The sequence below is a fragment of the Lagopus leucura genome, unplaced genomic scaffold (assembly GCF_019238085.1).
Source record: "Lagopus leucura isolate 7727_CA_CO unplaced genomic scaffold, USGS_WTPT01 Super-Scaffold_100004, whole genome shotgun sequence".
NCBI classification, from domain to species: domain Eukaryota; kingdom Metazoa; phylum Chordata; class Aves; order Galliformes; family Phasianidae; genus Lagopus; species Lagopus leucura.
Window position 1 is genome coordinate 57,904,123 of NW_024962264.1, and position 23,403 is coordinate 57,927,525.

General features: G+C 37.7%; 1 protein-coding gene across 2 annotated transcripts in view; it reads right to left on the reverse strand.

The window, feature by feature from the left end:
• STX18 (syntaxin 18) overlaps positions 1 to 23,403 on the reverse strand; it is a 140,146-nt gene continuing 116,743 nt past the window's right edge. For both annotated transcript variants that reach the window (XM_042870860.1, XM_042870859.1), the window contains 9 exons: positions 19,910 to 20,025; positions 18,463 to 18,540; positions 18,286 to 18,352; positions 14,805 to 14,920; positions 10,380 to 10,468; positions 4,477 to 4,535; positions 4,058 to 4,127; positions 3,396 to 3,476; positions 1 to 1,717 (listed from right to left, as the gene is read on the reverse strand). In XM_042870860.1, coding sequence (XP_042726794.1) covers positions 1,622 to 1,717; positions 3,396 to 3,476; positions 4,058 to 4,127; positions 4,477 to 4,535; positions 10,380 to 10,468; positions 14,805 to 14,920; positions 18,286 to 18,352; positions 18,463 to 18,540; positions 19,910 to 20,025 — 772 coding nt within the window. In that variant the 3' untranslated portion in view covers positions 1 to 1,621. The remainder of the gene's footprint in view (positions 1,718 to 3,395; positions 3,477 to 4,057; positions 4,128 to 4,476; positions 4,536 to 10,379; positions 10,469 to 14,804; positions 14,921 to 18,285; positions 18,353 to 18,462; positions 18,541 to 19,909; positions 20,026 to 23,403) is intronic.

Consider the following 23,403-nt stretch of genomic DNA (forward strand, 5'->3'; position numbering starts at 1 on the left):
TTTGTGTGAAACCATGTTTTCATTTTTATTATAAACCTTAAATGCATTACAAAAGAAGGCATCATTAATTTAACAGACAAGGATGTGAAGTACGTGGGTAAGCAGATACCCTTTCTTTTTCATTTTATTAAATGCAACAGCTTCTAGTGGACATGTCAAGAAGTTCCCTTGATAGAGACTACACAAAAATGAAGGAAAAACATCAGGATGCAGAGTAGAACATCGTCAGCTCTGCTTTTATTTTTCTTCAGTAGAATCACATTATCAACAGCCTTTCTTTCAGCAGTACAGTAAAAAGAACCATTATTACCTAATTTGATATGATGTATGAATTACACAGTAGTACTCATAAAGGGATTTTTAAGTAATTGTAGGTGGAATGCTTAAAAGCATTAAGTTATGTGCCAAATGTTACTTTGCATTTAAAAACTACAGACTTATGTTCAGATTTTCAAAATTACCCCAGTTGCATTTTCCAGTAGGCTTATACTTTATTGAATGTAACTTTTGACATTTTCACTCTGTAAAGCATGATTTGCTCATTGCGTATGCCTGTAAGTTGGATATGCATGTCAGAAGAGAGTTAACAAACAGTTGTTGATCACTGCAGTTACAGAAGCCATTCAGATGTTACAAGAGGGAAAGTTTTCTTCCCCAGGACTGTCCTACATAGAAATGATCCACAGTACATCCTCCTCCTTTTAAATTTAGCACACTAAGAACAGCTTTAATGCATAAGTACTGATAAGAAACCTTACTTCTCTCATGACAACAAACATCACAAAACATGGAGCTGTACAATCTAAGAGACAGTGACTGCTCTGCATTCAAGAGCCAAAGGAGTTTTTCCTCTGATTTAACAGGATGAAGTTTACTGATTCTTATCTACAGTTGGTTTGGGGACTTTCTTTAGTTAACAAATTGCTCCCAAGTTCAGTACTTCGAAGGGTTTGGCTTTAATATTGTCTATCCTTTGGCTTTGTTCCAGCACTCAGACCATCTGTTTTCAGCAGTCTGGTTGGCTGCATTGCTTTTTCTCTTCGCACCCCACAGTAAAGCTCTGTAGCTGATTTTTAAAATTATTATTAAATCAACATGACAAAACAGTTTCCAAGGATTAGAAGCAGAGGTCATAATACATCTGCAAAATGATCACTGTGTACTCAAGTAGTATGATTAAATAAAAGCCTGAGACAGTGTAGATGCTTTTGCACACAGCAACAATTCTCTCGATCTGTTCTGTGCACTGGGAGCTGGATTTAAAGCATCAGAGATGTGGGTTGACTCTGACAATGGTAGAATTTTTTTCTTTTCTTTTTTTTTTTTTTTTAATTTTCCCTTTAGCTGTGCTCCAGCTTGCAGCTTTCTTAGGAGTTCTTTCAGAGGTTTAAGTGTGCAGGATTAAGTGTGGTTTCAGATCTGATAAAGGGATTTAAAATGAATGCTACCCTCTCTCTGCCTTAAGGGACATATGGTTGTGCTTAGCTGTTAGAAAATATTTCCATCATAGCAGTATGAAAAAAATGCATAAAATATACAGGTATATCCTATACTCCATTCAACAGAAGAAAAAAAGAGCCATGAGATTTTACCAAGCATGTAGACAACATGGTATTTTTAATTAATTATCATACCAGTCCAGGAAAAGCAAAGAGAATGAACACATCACCAGGAAAAAAAGGATCCATACTCTAAATCCAGCGTTGTTTTTGATTGCCTGTGAGAAAAAGGTTATCTTGGTTACCATCACTGGTAAAGGTACAGTACATATTTCCACAAAGGCAGCCCAAGATGACTGTCAGTGGTTTCAGTGTGTACTGCAAGAACAAAGCTTGCCATTGATTTCAGGTGGGTAACATTCAGGTTGGTTATACTTCTCTAAGTTTATCACACTGTTTCTCTCTGAGTCTTAAAGATGGTGATTCAAAAAGAAAAAAACAACAACATTCAGATTGCACACAATAGAAATACAGCCAAAACAAAGAACTAAATCAAAATGTACACACTTAGAGGTTAATTTTAAGTTCTGAAAGTGAAATTCTCTAATGAATTCTTCAATTGAAAAAACAAACAAATGCCTAACACGAAAGTCTGAGAGCAGCTGTTTGTAAAGGCTGGGTTTTGGTCTCAGAACAAGCAGGGCGAAGATCAACTAAACAAGATAGAGCAAATTTTTCCTAGAGTTTTCCTTCCAAAAATTTAGGCTGGCAGATCATAGGGACCTGTTTTCTGTTTTCTGATTTTTGCACAGTACAGAATTTTTCATGTGGACAAAACAGTAATAGAAGTGTTTTGTATATGACCTTTCTCTACTGTTTCTCAGTGTAGTTTGAGAAACTTATTTTTGTAGGCAGAACCAAGTCGATGCTATGCTGTAAATACCAATCTTTGACCATAAACACTGGGACAATCCATTGCCATCTCTGTACCCTTCAAGTGCCCTACCTGAAGTCAGGTATTTAATCACAATTTAATGGCACAGTAACTGTATGCTAAACATTAGTATATCTATTGATTTTAGTTTTGAAAAAGAAAATAAAAACACCACCACAACTAAAAAATCCCTCCCATCTTCCCCACCATGTGCCATACCACCACACCTTGTGGACAGCCACTGAAAAGGATACTAGAAGAAGTGGAAGAAACTGCTTGAAGAAGCTAAGAAATGTGGAAACAAGTTCCCGAGACAGAAGTTTTAAGTAGCTAAGTCATGCTTGCCAATATCTTTTTGATGCATGCTTCTGACCAGCTGAGTAGTAGGTAATGCATTCTTTAACTACATATTCTGTGTACTTTCATGAGAGGGAAAATAAAGAAAAGGGACAGGAAACTGAGCTATTTACTCCAGAGCCCAATTTAGGAACTGTTGTTACTGAAGTCCCAGTTCCTGAATAAATCATCATCTCATTCTCATCAGTAGGACAATGGGACAGAGTTGTTTACTGGGCACATGCGAGATGTGGTCAGCATGGTAAGGAGACTTCTGATAAAGCTTAACATTGAACTCCAGTTTCAACAGTCCCAGTACTGTCTTTTAGGCCCAAAAAACGTGTGTTTTTTTTTTTTTTTTTAAGCTAAAGAAACTGGAAAACAAAACCAACAAAAGGACACAAACTTCAGAGGTGCCTGAATGCACGCAGGGAGATGTTTGTTTCAAAACAGGGTAACACGAAGTGGATTTCAGCTGTCCCATACAGTTACTCAGTCATGGTTAGCAAGGCAAGCAGCACAAACTAAGTCAGCTACGTTTCTTCACAGCTTTTCAAAAAATCCCATCCCAGTACCACAATACACACTAAACGTGCTGTGTGCACAGCTTGTTGGAGTAACACTTGGGCAAAACTGAACTGTAGGAGAAAGAAGTCAATTTTAGAAACATTGTTTAGAGACATCACCTCTCTTATGTCTTCATTGCCTTCCTTGATATTCTCTGTTGCGCCCACAACTAATTGATGGATATTGTCAATATCAGTTTCCTGTTAAGAATAATAAAAATAAGAAACACTGACAAAGCTTAGAAAGAAAAAAACCAAAAACACCAGTAAGGGTCTGGAAAGAACTCAAAAATAAAATAAAATCTGATCTTATTAACATTGCAGCTTCATTTATACTGCCTTCAGCGAAGCAAAGGCACAGAAGTAATTAAGCTGTAATTTTTTAATCATCTGTGTCTTTATGAGTCTGAGCTGAGGCCACCAAGATCAATAGAAAGTCCCCTGCTTACCTACAATCAAATCTAAGCTGTCTCATTTTTGACAGTTCCTCTGGAACTGACAGAAATCTGCTGTTACATAACACACCCGACAGAACACTAATTTTCAGAGAGATCAGTCCAAGACTTTGCATTTTCCATTTCCAGTATGCACCAGCATGTAACAGTAGTGGTTACCATTCTGGATTTTGGTTTAAAAAGAAAACCCTAAAAAAACCTTTCCCTTCACAGTTATGTCAAAAAATCATTAATCTTGTGTTTAAATCTTGCATAGAACCAAGAGCAAAATACACCCAGGAAAACCTTAAAGCAGTATTTGCTACAGTAACATCAAGTTTTACTAACCTGTTGCAAGACTTTCTCAGTGAATATCTCTTGCAATCTGGAAATTTCTACCACTTTTCCTTCAATTTGCCTTGGCAAAGAAAAGAAATACTCCGTTAGAAGCTCACACGAGAATTTCTCCCTGCCTCAGGTTTAGATTCTCCATCCGATAAGCACCTCCCCTAGCACTGGATCTGCAACAGACAGCTCACTCTTTTACAACTTAGCTGAGAGAGAATGTAAACCTTCCACATTTAACCAGCACTATTTTGAGTAACTTTAATGTATATTTGGAACCTGTCTTCACACTGTGAGAGAACAGGACATGTAAATCCATACAGGTAGGTAAGCCCCTGCAGCACAGTGTCCCACAGCAGTCACAGTGCATGGATGTTATCCTGGTTACAGTAGTTATCTGTCCAAGGAACAGAAAACCATACCTGACTTCATCAAACAGGTTATTCATTTCACCAACCAGCCTCTGGTTCTCCTGTTCAAACTGGAAGAAAGGAAGCAGTCAGTCTCAGAGTTCACACGCCTGGACTCAATGAACTTTCTCCAGCCCCATCCCCACCCACCCACCCTTCCCCTTTCTTCACAAAGCTCTTCCAGAATTACCACCATCAGCCTAAGTGACCAATATATGCCTGCACATCCGTCATCAAGCACTGTAATGCTTCTTACTGTTATGAGCCAGACCCAAAATTAACCTGCAGTTGGCACAAGAGTTCTGCACTGAGGAAAATGTACTGCCTTAAACTTGTCTTTTTTATTTTAGTCGTTTGAGTAGGGAAAGCTTTCATAGCATGTGGTGCTCTGTCTTTACACCATCATTCACCTCACTCACGTACTACTCATGGCATGAAATTACAGCTTTTAGATTTCACTACACTATGAAGCATTTTGCCATCTGATACTTCATACTTTACAAATGCTTTGCCCTCACTTCAGTTATCCCAGCCAATCTCTCTCATTTAAAACTCCCAAGTAATAAATGAAACATTTAAATACACTCTCATGCTTGTATTTGAAAAATGCCACGCTAAGTAGACTTTATGCAGGAAAACAAGCTTTGATTTTCCTGATGTACTTCACTGTCAGATCAATTGGGATTCATTATGGAACAAGTACAATGACACAATCTGCTGCAACAAAATACACACTGTTAGAATACAGCTGAGACACTTAATGTGACATAGTGGAGTTAGTCGGAAACAGCATTGTAAGGACAGTGCTTTTAAGACAGGGCACTGTGAGGTGGAGTTCTCCAGGTGCCTACATGAATTTGGTCCTGCAGCCCTTCCAGCAGAGCTGTTCAAGCCACAGAGGAGCTGTGCTGCTGCCTCTTATGCAGGCACAGGATACAGCAATACGCCTTCAGAGCTTCCTGCAGCCTGCTCCTGCCACAGGTTCCTGCCATCAGGAACAGCAGGATGCTTCCTGTGGAAGAGGTCACCTGCCCAGTTTGGGAGGGGGGGTGGGGGTGAATCGAGGTGTTCTGCCAATTCATTCTACATGGCCAGAGCCTCAGGAACAGCGAGGACTCCCAGGTCTTTGTACATTTCTCACAAACTAAGACAGACCAGTCTCTCTGGTTATACAGAAGCAAGATGCAGGACAGACCTCACCTGAAATTCTTGCCTAGTATGCACTCTAAGAAGCTTCACTTCCACATCCTGAGTGGAACACAGCAGCCCCAATACCAGAAAACAGGATTAAAATCCCAAAGAATTTGACACTGGATCTATGTAAGACAGCAAGCCCAATTCTACTGCTATTAATCTACTTAGTTTGAACTAGCTTTGGGATTTTGGTGTAATTCAATCAAGTTCCAATTTCATTAACAGAATCAGCATAGCAAGGTGGCTGAGAAGAGGATACCCTGGTCTGGATGTCCTTTCTGGGACACAGCAGTGTGTTGTCAGCAATGCAGCCCTGCTCACAAGTCAGACTGGGTCTGCAGTGTGTGCAGTAGGTCCTGCTCAACGTTAGAGCTAATGCCCAACACTTCAGCTTGCAAGAGAACCAGATGATGCTGCTGAACTGCTGAATTAGTAAAATGACGCCCACCACAGCAGCTGCCTGGCACAACTGAACCAAGGCAGTGTGGATACTGGGAGCTAAGCTGCAGTGTCTGCCTACAGAGCATTTGTTAAACCATAATCAACCAATACACAGCACATGGTTAGAAGTTTTCTGTCACTGAACTCCTTTATGTTCACTCTGATGTGTCTCAGATTTTAAGGGAGCCACCTCAGAACAAAGCAGTGAACAAATCCATGCAGGTTAGCACTGAGTCGACTGCATGGACATGGAGGGATGGAGCAGAGCCAATAAGCTGTAATTGTTTTCCTGATTTCTGTAAGAAATAAGTATTTCTGCACACATATTCAGCATCAAAATATCCCCAAAATATCCCTGAGCAAAACTGAGATAATAACTAATTCAGAAGGTGAATGTTAAAGAAAGAATGAATGCTTTTAACCCCTTACAAACAGCACAGATCCAATTAAGAAAGTTCTATTAAAAACAAAACAAAACAAAAAAAGCAAACAACCTTTGATAAAATCTTCCACTGGCATGAACTGCTTTTTAAACTGCCCAATAGTCTTTGCTATTTGAAATCGTGGCAGACAAACCAAATGGCTCAGTAGCAGGATCTGGTAAAACGGGCAAGCGAATAAAAGAGCACAGAACACACCACCAGCCACCAGTGTGTCCCCAGAGGGGTTAAATGATGGAGACATACAACCAACTCCAGCAATCACAGCTCTCTGTGACATACAGCTTACTAAAGTAGCCTCCTTGATAACAGTGAAATACTGTTACCAAAGCATGGCAGGAAGTGACCAACGGCTTCAGATATTCCCTGAAACCTAATGTCTGGCAGGAATAATTACAGGTCTTTTGTCATCCCTTGAAATAAATCATTCAGTGTGCTATACCTGAACTTAGGACAAAAGCCAAGATAAGAAATCAGAGAAAATTATATAATTTCGCTCGAACAGCAGAAACAGATTTTTTTCCACTCTTCACAGCCATGAGACACCTGCTCATAACCACTATGAGAACATTCAGGTGCTCAGTTATAAACTGAAACTTACTGTGCAAATCATACAACAGCTTGCCACTGCTTTGAGTGATGTAGAGACGTCTGCTCAGGTTAAAATAATGACATAAACTCCTGCTGTAATCATCCAAATGGGCTTTATTTTGTTCTTTTACCTGCAGGAAAGCCCATGGAGCCACAACTGGGATTTTATTTTTTTTTAAGGTATAATTTGACACAACGTGTTCCAATTTGAAACCACACAGCAGGTTTTACACCATAACCTGCCCTCTCCTGAGGACTGCTTTTTAGTAACTTGAATTGGTCCACTCTTCACAAATCAAACATTAGGAAGTAGAAATCACAAATTCCTGAAGCTGGGATGGTTCATTAAGTGTTTGTAAAGACTTCTAACTCCTGCACTGAAAGCCCAATTTATCAGTAAGCATTTCATATTACTTTGAAGCACCTGAATTATTTCTAAGTTACACCAGTATTTATATCTTGGATCTAAACTATCATGAAAATTAGAATATGGCTTCAGTGACATTGAAGTCCATTACACAGTACCCAACTTCTAGTAATTAAGTCCAACTCCCAGCTATAACTTCCCTTGGAAAGGCACTGAAGGCAGTGTTGCTGTGGAGCTGTCACAGCACACATCCATAGCCTCTATCAGTAACAGTGTTCTTTAACCCTACAAAATTTTAAAAATAATTAAAAGAAAAAAATATATATATCAGCAAACACTGGAGGTCCATGGAACAGATCAATGGCTTGCACTCAGCTCTCAGCATCAACACATGAGTAGCAAAGTTTACCCTGGAAAACCTACTGTGCAAACATATGTTAGATAAAACTTTCAATTTCCAGCTCAACAATCCCAGTGTATGCAGTGCAATGCAATCCAACCATAAAGAATGACCTGACAAGAAACTACCTTTGCTGGGGTCATTTGCTATAAGCAGAAACAAGCAGCTCACTTCCTACATGGCAACTAACTGGTGAGGAAAAAGCAAATGTGTCCATTAACACTACCGTGAACCCAGACTCCTTTTTTATATCATAATAAACATACTTCCTTCAAAGATATGATATGGAAGTATGTTGGTAATGCTTGTAATTTTTAGCAGAGGTAGAAAGCAAGCCTGTATTGCTTCAAAGAGTGCTAGAAAAATCACAGAAACTACAATTTTTTTTAGAATATATAATAATAATAATAAAAGCATGAGAGAGGTCTAAAAGGACAAGAATAATAATGGATACTTTGTCTCATGGCTCTCCCCCAGGAGCAGCCAGACAAATGCCTCACAATAAGCATCTCAGGACTGGAGATTCAGGAGTCTGGAAATCCTTCAGAGTATTAAACTACCAATATGTTTTTTGTCTTACTTCAGATTCGGATCATTCTACTACACATGTCAATAAAGACAACTTATTCCAGAGGAAAAATAAATCTTAGATGGGCAAAAAAATCAGCATTTGAAGATGCTTAATTTTTCTTCATGAGATAACAGAAGAAACTCACAGGCTCAGGAAACTCTCGTAAGTCGTGAAGTATCTGAGGCTTTACTCTAAAAAGTATAAATGGATTCCATAAAAAAGAAATGCATTCATTCCTGAAGAACCACGGCAAGAGATGTAACACATTTAAAACTTACTACAGAGAAGCCTAAAAAAAGCAATCCAGCACACTCAGTAGTCAGTTTTTAGTTATGCCCTTTCAGAGCTGGTGCTTCTGATGCTTTTCCTCCTGATCCCTTGGAGGCTAATAACACTGTGCACAAGCACAGAACAACAGCTATATCCAACGAATCCTGCTCAGAAAGAAAACAGAAAGCAGGACTAAACCTTCTGATTTCAAACATGTTCTCAAATACAATGTGATAGCATCAAAAGCAACCTGCTCTCTTTGATAAACCATAATTTCATGCGACTTACTCATCCGTGATGGGAAGTGATGCACAATTCTGCTTGGCAACATCCCAGTCACTGCCAAGGGAGCTTCAGGTTTTCATACTGCAGCAACCCTGCACTGCAGCTCACCATTTTGAAAACTGTTCACCCACAGGCTATTTATAAAGAAGCTTTGCTTCTGTATAGAAACAATGCAATGCATGCATTACAATTACAGGAATGTCAAAAAGTAAGACAGGCTGCCAGCAATCACTTGTATGTTGGATGTTGTAGCCTATCAGTCACAAACAGAAATGGATTAAACCCATGCATAAAACAGCTGATAATGAGAGATATGCAGAAAAGGCAAAGTCAATGAGATTCTGTTGCGATGGAAGGCTTATAGCTATTCTTTCTAATAAAGTCACTCTGATAAACCTAACAAAGAGGAATAAAAAATAACTATTTGTCTTCCAGAAGTAGCCTAAGTAAAAAGATCTACTCACAAAACCTTTACTGCTCATTCCTGATGTTGCTTTGACTTCTACTGTTTCCTAAGAAAGCAAATAAAACTTCTAATTTCTAAAACATTTTTTATTTCAAAGGACACTTCTAATTGGATCTGTGAGCTGATCACCTCCATGTATTTCGCTCTGGTGATGCCTCACCTTGAGTTTATATTCATTTTTGGGCTCCTCACTACAAGAAAGACATCGAGGTCCTGGAGAATGGTCAAAGAAGGGCAACAAAGCTGTGAGGAGGAGTCTGGAGCACAAATCTTATGAGAAGAGGCTGAGGCAGCTGGGATTGTTCAGTCTGGAGAAGAGGAGGTGCAAGGGAGACCTTATCATTTTCTATAATCACCTGAAGGGAGGTTATGCTGAGGAAGGGGTTAGCCTCTTCTCCCACATAACTAGCAATAGTACCAGAGGGAATGGCTTCACAATGCACCAGAGGAGGTTCAGGTTGGCTATTAGGAAAAATCTTCCTCTCCAAAAGAGTGGTCAGGTGCTGGAACAGGCTGCCCAGGGAGGTGGTGGAGTCACCATCCCTAGAGGTGTTCAAGAAACATGGAGATGTGGTACTAAGGGACGTGGTTAGTGGGAAAATATTGGAAGCAGGTGGACAGTTGGACTGGATGACCTTGGATGTTTTCCAATCTTGGTGATCCTATGATTCCATGAAAATAGCATGGTGTCATGAAAATATTTCATAGCAATTTTAAGTCTTAATGGCTACTAGAAGAACCAGGAATCTGTGTACAAGACGTATATTGTGTCATGGCTCTGCATCACATGAAAGCTGTAAACGAACTTGCATAACTCTGAACTTTCTTAGCACACATGAACACAGCAGGAAGCACAACAAAATGGACAATGAGACTAAATGCATACTTGCCATTTGTATTTCTTCAGGTGACAGCTCATCTTCACCTTTACCATCCCCCCATAGCCCAAGGTTAGACTGAGCGTCGGGCAGATTCCTGTCTGTAACAGAACAACCACAGTTTGAGACAATGCAGGACAGCGAGCAGTGAAGCAATAGGCATTTTTCATTATTTCTGAGCTCTGATAAAACCATCAGATAGCATTTCTCATTATCTGAAATTGAGCATACAGTTATAGCACAAAATTACACCAATGGCCTCTAACTTTTAAACTAGGGCAGAGGTGCACACATACATGAGAATTTCTGGACTATGAGGAGTTGGAATAAAATACTGACGCTAAGAGATGTAAAACAACTCACAATGGACTGAGACTTAATAGGGCAGAATATACCATAGCATCTGAATGCAGAACAAAACCAGGGAGTCCCTGCCCACAGCAGGGAATTGGAACTGGATGATCTTCAAGGTCTCCTCCAACCTAAGCCATTCTATGATTGTAAAACAGTTTTCAAAATGACAGCCTATGTGCAGAGCTACTATATTCCAGTAAGATTTGATAGAACCACCAGCTCCTCATTCTTCAAATATAAAAACAGAATCTCAAAGACATTTTGAGCTTAGTTGACGAGAGAAATCTGGCTTCCACATACTGTTAAGACTGCATTTCACAGGGCAAATCCCACAGCACTCTGGGCAAGGGGCCTTCCTCCATGTAACAGAATCAGTTCTGAACCCACAAAATAACCCCTACACATCAGAGCTGCTCCACTGATTTCACCAGCACTTTCCCTTTGATTAAAGCTAATCATCTGCATAAATCTTAGCAGGAGTTGGGCATAAAACATCTTCAATGGCTATTTCTAGGATATTCCCTTCTAGAAGATTTATTTTTAGGCTTAATTATATACCTCTAATTATAGACAAGGAAGTTAGAATGGGAACAAAAAGGAACTTTACAGCAGGAACCTACTGCTTCTGAAGCTGCTCTAACATTGGTTTAAACTGACAGTAATATTGCAACCTTGAGAAGGCCTCCTTCCCCTCAGAGGCATTTTTACAAACCCAAAAAACAGAGATTTGTACCAAACGCAAATGAATTCAAATTTGAACTTGCTTTAACTTATCAGTTGTAAATTGCAAATTAAAATACAGTCAGGTTTAGTTTTCACTTCTTTATAGCTTTCAGGCTTTCTATTTATTCTACTTGTTCTCCTGCTTTTGGGGGGGGAGGGGGTCATTGGTTTTCCTGGGTTTTGTTTGTTTTTAAAGCATTTACAAGTCCTGTCATTCGTTTTGCTATGGGTTTTTAAACGTATAATACTTCTTTTTCTATTGCATAAGCAGTACTGATTATCATTCAGATCACTAGCTCTCTCGAGAAGCAGTCCTATTTATGTAAAATATGTTGAAAGTATTATAAGAAGAAATTTTCCCCTTTAATCCTTCATCAGAATATTTGCAAAAACTTTTGAAAAATACATTTTGTAAGAGAGCATTGCTGGACATTCTGATTCCCGAAAACCAAACCAGGATGGTTTGGTACAGTAAGAATGTTACAAATGAAGGATATGGTCTCTAAATAAAATGTTCTTTCTTACAAGTAATAAGGAAAAAAAAACCAAGAACATTTCTAAACATTGTACAGAAAGGATTCAACCTGATGTTTTCCACTGGGCATCATCAGTATTTTCAATCTATTTCACAGAGACTCAAAACTTATCATTTAAAAATATTGATTAGGTAAACAAATATCAAAATATATTGGATTCAAAGAAAAGAAGATAATTAGTTTACAGAGCTAAGAAATAAGTTATATTCCTGTTTTATCCCAGAGGAACCAATTACTTTCAGGCACTGTCAGCACTGTTAAAAAACAGCACCTGTATCCAATGTGATTGCTAATAAGTAAATACCCAAGCAAGAGGTAAGTGAGAATGACACGTGTCCCCAGAGCTGCATTCTGTCACCATGGTACGTTTCTGGTCACTTTGAAAGGTGTTCTGCAGCTTTCATGGAGCTGACATCAATGCTTTTCTACAATTCATCCAGCAAAATCCAGACAGAGAAAAGAGCTAACTGTGTTTCACTTGCTGAAATAGATGTAGTTAATTAACAATGGAGATACAAACTGAAGATCAAATAATAATAAAGATAAGCCCTTCTCCATGCTGAGGGAAGACAGCTGCTAAGACAATGGACCAGTTCAAAAGCTACTTATTATTTACTTTTATTTCTATACATGAAACATCAGATTTGTAATATGCAAACAAATACTGCCAGCAGAGCATATCTCCAGAGAGACAATTCTCCTACCACAAAGGCATGCCCAGCATAACCCCAATATAAGCAGGTGCTTTGTCTCAAAAGTATCACATTTTGGTTTATACCTGTCAAAACACCAGACAAAACCCAAGTGGTGCCCTGGCACTCCAAGGAGGACACCCAGCTTTTCATCATAATTTTAAAATTAAGGACAGGACCACGACCTCTCCCAGAAGAGCTGTCTTTACAGCTGAGACATTTAAACAAGGAACCCAAGCACTCTGCTGACCAATATTTCAGAGATACAAACGACCATAACATTCTAAACCACCAATATCCTGAGGATGAAATGGCTTATTTCTGAACACAAACATTTTCCCAGTGTATTTACTTGTTAAAAAGTAGAAAAATCAAAGGCAGTAAGACTTGAACAGAGCTGTTTGTCCATTAATCACCTCATTCACATTATTGCCATGGACCTACCAGTGAAGCTACAAGACTGATTTCTATGAACCGGAGCTACAAAAAGCACACTGTGTGCACTTACAGTCCATTTCAGGCAGATTTATGTTGATATACAACTTTTCTAGTTTCCTCTAAGACTGGTCAGCATTGTCTTTAACTACTAGTAAGAACTAAAACTGGAGTAAGCAAAACATGTAATAAACTAAGCTTAATTTCTGTTTATCACAGTGGTTTGCTGTGTCCAGAGCAACCACAGAACACTGTTTCCCACAGTGTGGCACAGATTTCTGAGCAGTGATGCTTTGCATGGTGCTTTCAGAGGCTGTGGAGACGTTCAAGAACAAGGAAAGCACTGAGCTCTGCAGTTGTTACTGTGCTGTTCCTTTTCTGTTGGTACGAACTCACAGCTGTGACATACTGATAACGTGTTAAGGTGAAACTCATCCACATGCCTGTGTGCTGCATCTCTTAAGACATACTATAAAAATGTACTAAGCACTAGAAATAACACCAGATCAAAACCTTCTTATGGTAAATTCAGCCTCCAGAGAGGAGAAAAAAACCCCAATGTGTATCAATAGGGCTGCACTACAAGCTGGTTAGAAAGATAAGCAATACCATATCAAAAAAGAAACTGTATGTTGTGAGGTAATTCAGTATGAATGAGCCTTCATTCAGAAATGGAGTACACCCTTCACATGAACCCATCCTTCACATGAACCCACCCTTTGTGTGACCTGCAAGTCACTCCTCAGAGAAACTTCACTCTTCATAAAAAACAGAAAAGAAACAACAGATCAGCAGAGTAGTACAGCCATTTGGTGCACTTTTCCCTATCCTGATGAAGCATTATCCTAATGCAATGCCTCGTTTGCTGCAGTTTCTGTTTCCCTCCAAACATAACTTTCATGCTGTAATCACACCGTACCTCAGACTCCTCTAGACAGTACCAGCAGGACAAATCAAGCCAGGGAAAACAGCTCCAGGATTGTGGAAACAAGATTTCTCTTCAGGTATGAAACCTGAAATTACCTGCACAGCAGTAGCACTCAGAAGGGCACTCTGCAATAAAATTCTGTAAGTGTGCACACCCAGGAATGGACCAAGGGCCATCCTGAGATTGTCTGAGAGGAGACTTACTTATACAACCTCAGAAGCAGCCACTAAGAAATTACTGAGTTCTGTCAATACTGGCAGTTGAAATGACTGCGAGGACAGAGATGCTGCTTTAGACTTGTGGCTATTTCCTGCCTACTGAAAGAGAAGGTGCAACCCTTCCAGCAAAGAAATTCAAGGCTGTGCCTGGCCAGTCATAAAAACCCCTTTAAGAGCATATTCTACCTTTGTGTTGCTACTGCAGACGTGCCTATCTCAAGGTCTGTGTGCTTAAAATCTAAAAACTACTGCAAAGTCACTGAGCTACTTTCCAATTCTTTGCCATCAGTCAAAGGGATCTGGAAAATGAAGCAGATCTCACAACTGAAAAGATAGTGAAAAAATAAATAAAAAGGAGAGTTCACACAGAGTTTATTGAGGGAATGAGGAAATCCAGCAAGACTTTTTTAGCTGCTTGGAAGAACATCAGAAAGCTTAAGACTGCTTCCTCACTCCCACAGTGTGCTTCTCAAAAGTCCAATCAACTCAGGGAAGAAGAAAACAGAAAAGTGCAAATTACAGGAATAGGCCTGTAGTTGTTTTATTCTTACCTTTATTTTCCTCTGCAGAAAGTTTTTCTTCAGACTCATCTGAAGAATTCTGTGAACATTTTTCAGGAGAAAGAGCTGATTTGGATACACTGCTCTGCTCAGGTTCAAGTTTGGACCTACAAGCACAAGAGCCTGCAATTTGAGTGCAACTGCATCTCTAAACTAAGAAAAAACACAGATTACTTAAATTCATCACACTTCAACCTGCTTTTGCAGACTTCATAATGAAGATTTCCCAGTCTAGATACAAAATGAACTTGCAACCTGTTATTGCAACATGTTAATACTGTTACAAAAGCAAAGAATGCACGTAATCTTGAACAATACACATCGCATATTCAGAGCTGAGAAGAATTTTGAAGGCCCCAGCATGAAAACCAGGCATTTTCTTAAACTTCCTTTCAAAAAAAAATCTATCATATCACACTGAATTTTTTTTACTAAAAAACAGCCATCTCACCCAGTTAATTTTTTCAAGTATCATTTAACAGTTTACTTTATATTTTAAGTTATCTTTCCTGAAACAAGTTTATTTTATTTAACTGGCTGTAAGGAATAGTTTAACCAGGATGAGAGCAATCCTTACCTTGTCTGCCAAGAGACACAACAGACCATTTAGAAGCAAAGAAAAGCAAAACTGTATGTAATGATCAGATACACATTCCACCGAAGTGCCTGCTATGAAATTTCAATACAAGACCAACAGAAAATGAGAAGCACATTCAGTACTCATGTCAGTACTTCTGCACTCGTCAAGGATTTTTCACCATGGCACCATGAAGTCTAAAATGAGTGGCTAAATACTGTTTTTTCTGGTAAACCTTCATGGTCTACTGTTGTCTACAATGAATTCTGTAACTACGTAGTGGATGGCTGAACGCTTAGCAATTATGCTGATGGAGAAGCTAAAGAACAACAACAGAAAAGCACCAAGAAATAACCTGCTGCATCACCTGCTGTGCCACCTTCATCACTTCCTCCCCTCTCAAATGTAATCAACAGTTAATCTCATTATGATCTACAATCTTCTCCTGCTGCTCAACAGAAGGTGTTGCATTTTGTGGCTTTCCTCCTTTGTACTGCATCTAAATTCTAACTCAGAAAATTCTGACAAAAACAGTATCATGCATTAGTCATCACTGGCTGACTACTTTATTTAAACAAGGAGAAAATAACAGGATGCATTCATAAAACTCTGCAAGTCTGATTTCTGGTCATTTCACAGCAAGAATTTCTCATCTCTCCTCACTCAGGTTTGCTGAATAACGAGGAAGAAACCAAAAAACTTCTCTGGGTGTCCATACCATTCAAATTATAATTCTGATACTATAAAAACATTAATTCAAAATATAATCAAATCAAGCTGATTTTAGTAACTTCAGACATAATTCACAAGAAATTATATTGAAAAAATATTTGAAATGAAATATAAATTTGTACCAATAAACGTACAAACTGAAAATCCAAACCAACTACATTTCTAGTAAAAGCTGACTGTTTCTATTTCCCAGCATTTCACTTTGGGGAACCATCCCTAGTAATTGGCAAAATTTATTAAACAAAAAATATAAGGCCATTGAAAAGGGCAACTTATGTAAGAAAACAGTAACACTCCAGCCACTTGCTGAAGAGCTTAGGATGTTCAGCTATGTAAAAGTAAACAAAATAAAGTGTATTTTTACTGCAAACATCTCAGAACTGTCTAATAAGCATATATAAGATCTGCACTAGGATTAATTTACTTCTAAATAAATGTATTCCTTCATTATTTGTTGTCCTTATTTTCCATACTATAATAATCTATGAAGTTTTCAATTAAAAATGAACAAAACATCTGGAAAGCACTACTTGAAATAGTTGAAGTGATGGGAGATATTATCACATAAAATGTCTGCTGAACTCATAGGGGAAATTACAAATCAACTGACAAATCACATGAAAAAAGGAGTTTTCTTCAAGTCATCACAGAGATTGATTTATTCCCTGTGATTTATTTAAATTAATTTTTAATTTAAATGATAATTAGGCCATTATATTACATCTGCAATGCATACAGACCCCACCTGGCCAACATCTCGTTTTCAATTCTTATGTCCTTACCGAAGAGTGAAAGGAAGTACTGTCCAGCATTACAGAAAAGGGCTGCATCTTCTGGGCTATTTCTTAGTGCCTTATTACTCTATTAATTAAATGGTCTCCTAACTTCTGGCATAGCTCTTTTTCACTGTACAAATCAGATTGACTTGTTTTGCCTGGTTAGTCACCTGAGAAATCCTGGACCTTGGATTTAACATGGAAACAATAATAAAAATAGAACAAAGCAGTTGATATTTATTAGCCAATTTTATATAGAAGACAAACCATGCTAACTTTCTCTGAAATTCCTTACAGTGAATAATACCAGTAAGGTTAGGTGTTTTTGCACACGAAGAGTATCACACAGTATGTTTCTGTATGGTTCCTTTTTCCACAAGGTTATAGGCTTTCAGCATTTTTGCAACTCCTATCTTTTCTCTCATTACTATCTACCAAATTTCAGAACTGGTCTGGCATGTTTTGTTTGCTTGTATTTGATTTGTACTTCTATTTCTGTCTCAGGAAGACATACATAAGTGAATCCAATCGTGTTTAATCATGCTGAATCACTCTGAGTAAAATGTACTTATGGACTTCTCAAAGCATCTCTCTAATTTCAACATAGTAGACTAAATATACCAAGTATAAAAAAAACACCAAAACAAACCTCCCTCACAGGTATGGTTTTTCGACATTTGGGGTAGAGAGCCTGCAAGCACATCATCTTTAGCTACTTCTCCCACACATTTCTACCTCCAGGTTAGCGGTCTGAGGCATGAGGACAGAAGAAGATGCAATTTGGTTCAATTCAGAAGTTACAAACAAGAGTCTGAAGTTGAGCAATTTTCTATCTGCCATGAAACCTTGCTATCTGAAGGAGAATTCATTCACAGCATAATACTGTGCTTTAGCAGCAAGACAATGGTCTAAGGAAGGCTAACAAAGTGGAAGAATGGGAGAGAGAAGGAGAGAAATGAATATTTCTTGCACCAAAGCAGATGATATTCTAAATTACATAAGACAATACCAATGTGTAAAATTTCATTCTAAAGTATTTTACATAAAATATTCCTTAATGGGAAATCCACAAATACAACAAAATATTTTTAAATGTCCAGTAGGTTTATTCTCCCACTTTCTACTAACTTGGAGCTTTAATCCTGTATAAATAAGAATAGCACACAACGTTGTGTCAGTATTCTGCCATTTAAAGAATTAACATTACACATGAGATGTACAGGACAGCCCTGGAATGCATCTGTTGATAGTAAGAGTTCCTCATCCAGCTAAAGACTTCCATTTAGGAAAATCTCCTTAGAATCAATTTTGCTGAATGTCATACAAACTGAAAGGCACAGGTTAATCTGTTTTGTCTATGTTTTGACAATGAGAGCTCACTACTCACAGTCTCTTCTTATCTATCACTCGCTTAACCCGGATGGCTCTTTGTTCTGAATACAGCTTACACACTCCTGTTTGAGAGATCAGTAAAAAACTTAGGTTAGGAGAGCATAATTTCTTCCTTGTAAAATACTCTCATTCATTTTTAGCTACTCACTACTGCAGAAGAAACACTACACACTTTTTAAGTAATCTTCAATGAAGTCTAAGACAGCTGTTCTGTGCTCCTTCACCTGAGCAGACTGGACATCCTTGTGTGCTGAAATGCAGAAGATAGATACAACATGATCTTTTAACTGGTTATTGAATTGCACAAAAGTCTGCATTTTCAGTTCATACACAAGAGCTTACTAACATTTTATACATATTACACATAACTATTTTCAACATTGCTACATTTAAGCATAGGTTCTGTAAACAAGTAAATTATTACAAGAAAGTAAAACCTCAAACCAACTTGTGTCACACAATGCTTGTTATTTTTATATATGCTGCTGAGTCATGTTATCTCCATGAAGTTTCTAAACAAGAACAGATGTCATCAAGCTAAGCACTGCAGAACGGGTCTAGAGACTTCACTCACTTAACATGCTGAGCTCCTGACATTTTAAGTTCTCCAGAGTACAGACTATGGGGACGTCTTTGGGATTGTGTCTAGCACTCTTTCAATTTAAATATTTGTTATTTTGACACTATGAAATTTCCACGACTTACTCCATGACTTTCAGTGATTCTGAATAACATTGCAAGATGGCATCCCAAAACTGCAAATCTTTACAATGCTGCTAAAATACATACATACAAAAAGACTACCTGAAAATGGCAAAACAGAACTTCTTTCCTCAACTTTCATGAAACAGTGTTGGAAGAGTATTACTTCATACAAATAATTGACAAACTGTCAACCTGATGTTACGCTACCAGGACCCTGTGCTATGGTATTCCCATTCAGATAAGCAAAATTGTTAATTCTTCTCATAATTAAAATTTTGATACACTTGTAAAACATTGTGTATTATATACATTTACAGAAAATTTACAATTAAAATATTATATTAAGAAATATTAATTTGTTTTGTTGGGGTTTTGTTTGTTTGGTTGGTTTTTTACTTGAGTTCAAAATTATAAGAGCTACACTCAACAGCTCAAGAAAACATCCATAGTTGTTAAAAATTTTTGAAGAGTGAATGTAATGATATGGATGTTACTCCATTTCACACAGTGACTTAAATATCTCAAACTTGGAAAGAGTATCCCTGTGAAATGTTACAGGTGGGCACCATAGGAAGAGGCTCAGTCCTCTATGCATAGTGCAAAATTACCGCTGAACAGTAAATATGTAAGACTATCATTTTTATTTAAAAACAAAAACACACCACACTTGTTAATTAGTGTACAAGAACAAATAAAATTCCATGCTCTGGCTTATCCTTTCATTTACTTGAAAGAATCTGTCATGGTTCTACTCAGTCAATGGGATTATAAAGATGAAACAAAAGAGGAATGAGACTTTACCAGTCTCCTTACAAAAGCATTCCAGAACTCAATGCCACGCAACATTCATTCTCGTATTAGCCTTAGCTAATAACTAAGAAAGTTATCAGTTATTTAGAAGTTGCTCAGTTTACCTTCTGTTCTCAGCTGATGAATGGCATCTGCACATGTCCTCATAAATATCTGAGCATCTTGATCTATCTGGTCACGCTCGGTATCTGTCATCCTCCCATATTCAGACATAATATGGCTGAGAAACAAGACAAACTGTCACTTATGAAATTCCCAACATAACACCTACAAGTACACATTTGGGATCATCTTCCCACTTGCCATCTCCACAAGAAACCTTTTTGCAACACTAATTTTCACAGAACAAGCAGATATAAATTATTTGTATGAGTAAAAAGTACAATATCCATCAATTCTATAGAGCTGGAAGGTTTTTTAGAACATTCACTTGGAGTGGTAAAAGATGCAGGAAGAACAATACATCCTACCATCTCCTATATTATCCAACACTGAGCAAGTAAGGAGAAAATACAACCAGAAAAGAAATACTTCTCTAACTGTGCATACTTCACTTCTAAATATAAAGAGAACAAGTAGGATAGAGGAATAGCTCAAATACTGAAAAAAGTGTAAGTTTGTAACTTATTTCATTTACGTACGTTCTTATTTCCTAAATGCTGAGCTTCATTTTTAAAGTAAAATAGTTGTATAATGAAATCTGTGAATTCAAATTATAGTACAGAAGAACACCAGAAAATAATGCAGTTTTTTATATCAAGTAGACCAAAAGACTTAACAAAACCTGTCCACATTGTTTATTTCTATTTTAGTTGATGCATTATACATGTAATATTTTCTTGTAGGGTTAATATATTCTTATGCTACTAAATTAGTAGCAAGGGAGGCCAATCTGAAAAGGCCAAATAATACCAGCGAGTTTGAGGTAGAGCTTTCCATTCAAACCTCATATGGCTCTAGAATATTTGGAGGTTTACTTCAATACATTTGAAAGACTTTTTGTTCTTTCCTGTCAGTAAAATATTAATACTCTGCAGATAAACACAAGAAAACCATATTTTATAGAGGTACTTTAATGCCCAGTCAGTTGATAGGATGGGAAGACTGTGCTACAGCATGCTACCCAACATTTATCTTGGGCCTGTTGACCATTCAGTCATCACTGCCTGTTATACGTCTTTAAACAGGCAAGAAAACCTAAATGAATAAATCTACTCTAACTTAGATTTTTATATATGAAAAATTTCCCACTTGTCCAAGATATGAATAACACAACTATATTAATGCAATTAAACAAGTGAAAATAAGGGATTTTCATTTGCCAAATTAAGCCTTATACCCTACAGATGTCTCATGCTTCAATGCAACAATGCCAGGTCTGCTGCAATTCCTGCCACAGAAATGCCTCCGATCAACTCACGCTACCCCACCTCTCTCCACTATCCTCTCCCATTACACTCCGTACCATCAATTTTTTCCTGCACATCAGCATACTAACAGCGCTTCTCCCAAATCTCCTCCACAAATTTTTAGGCTTACTCTAATGACCCTGAGAGTTATATCAAAGGGTCTTCATCCTCATCCTGCACGATTGGTTGCATATGAAAAAAGTAACGCGTAGTCCACCTGACTGGTAGCTAATACACAAATCAGCCAGCAAACAGAAAGGCCATCTAATTAGAAGTAATATTCACTGTTTTCCTCTTGTTTGTTTCCAAAACTGTCACCTATTTGTCAGACAAATCCTGGGAATTTTCCCTTCTGATTAAAATTACTCTGCTCTATAACTTACAGAAAACTTTCAGAAATGTTTTCAACTTGTATTTTAATAGCTGTATTGCTCTTTTCTGGTTGGGTAATGACTGTAAGTCTCAATATACAGTAAATCCATCCCACCACTATCCTCTAACCTTACTGTAGAAAGAACCACTACTTTAAAAAGAACAGGCCAAAGAAGAGGAAAGCAACACCACCACCACGAACCATTAAACAAATAAACAATTAAACCAAGTGCGTTCCATATGTCACAGATGCAAAGACTTGCTTAGAAGTACTACCAGTGACATTATCACAGCAATGAGCTGCTGCATCACTAAATCAGGAGAGATCACATGAGTCCAGATGAACCAGAAGCAACCATAAGAACTAGCCTGAGCACAAGAAAAGCTTTGGCTATTGAATACAGATAAAGAAGAGGAAGAGAGGGCAAAATTCTTCTAGATGTTTATTCTAATCAACTGGAGAAAGCTTCATGAGAAATGTGGACTGGAAAGCAACTTGGGTTATTTGTGATTCTTAAAAAGGGGTATTGGAAAGCAAGGAAAAGACAGTGGCTATCAAGTAGGCAGATGCCAATAGTCTAAAAAATAAAAATACATAAATTAAGAAGATGAATTGCACAGAAAACAAAACTTAAGATGAAACAGAAAAGAGTCCAGGCGCACCAGCAGTCTTCCTATAGAAATGACGTTGGGATACCTTGCAATTCTGCCCTTGATCAAAGGGAAGAACAGGCAATGCAGTAAGAGATCAACTATGCTATTTCAAGAGCTCTTCACTGAGTTCAAACACAATAAAGCAGAATACAAAAAGTGCAAATTAGGACTGATTGCTACTGACAACTCTAAAGGAACATTGCATGGAGGGATGCAATCAGAAAAGGGTCAAATCCAGGATAAGACAACTGGCAAGGGATGCCAATGATAACAAGAAGTTACTCTGCAAACATTAACAAGAGAAAGACCAAAGAAAATGTTGGCTTGCTACTCAGTAGAGAAATAAAACTATATGCATAGAATGAAGAAAACCTAGATGTTCTTGGCTTTTTCTACATTAACTTTCATCACTAAGTTAAAATTTAAGCTGCTGTTACTACTCCATTTAAATCACTACTTCTGTCTGAATCATCTGAGCCCAATTTAGCACCTTTGACCTTCAGAAAAAAAGTAACAATTTTTAATTGATACTTTCATCAATAATAGCAAGCACAAAGTGCTATTTTAATAACAGGATGCTGAGTGAGTGAGCGCCTGAGGAAAAGTACTGGGCAATCCAGGTCAGTGCACAAGTTTATCTCAGGGTGCAGTGCTTCTGAGCTAATGCTGAAGGTAAAACTGATAGAGGATATATTCCTCCTATTCATCTACAAATGGTGCAATAGGAGAGGAAACTGGCTTTAAAAAAATATCCAGGTGAACGCATATCCATATAGTATGCAGAAACAGGAGACAAGGCACTGGAATAAAATAGGAAACGCATCAAATTAAAGGATTTATCCTCACTGCCAGGAGAGTTCTAGGTGGATGTAAGTACAGCATCTGTATTTTAAAAAAGGAATGTTACAAAACACTGCTCTGAAAAACAAAGCAAATAACGTACAATCCCTTGGTCCAAATATATATATTTAAGTACTGTAAAAGTATATGAGTATACTTAGGTATATATATAATATGTGTGTATATATATATATACATACACACACACACTATACTTAAGTATATAAAAGTGTATATATATAAATAATCGAATGTAGGTGCTTTGAAGAAAACAAAAAAAAAATAACCGACAGCCGTGACATGAATAAGTGTAGTCTACTTCT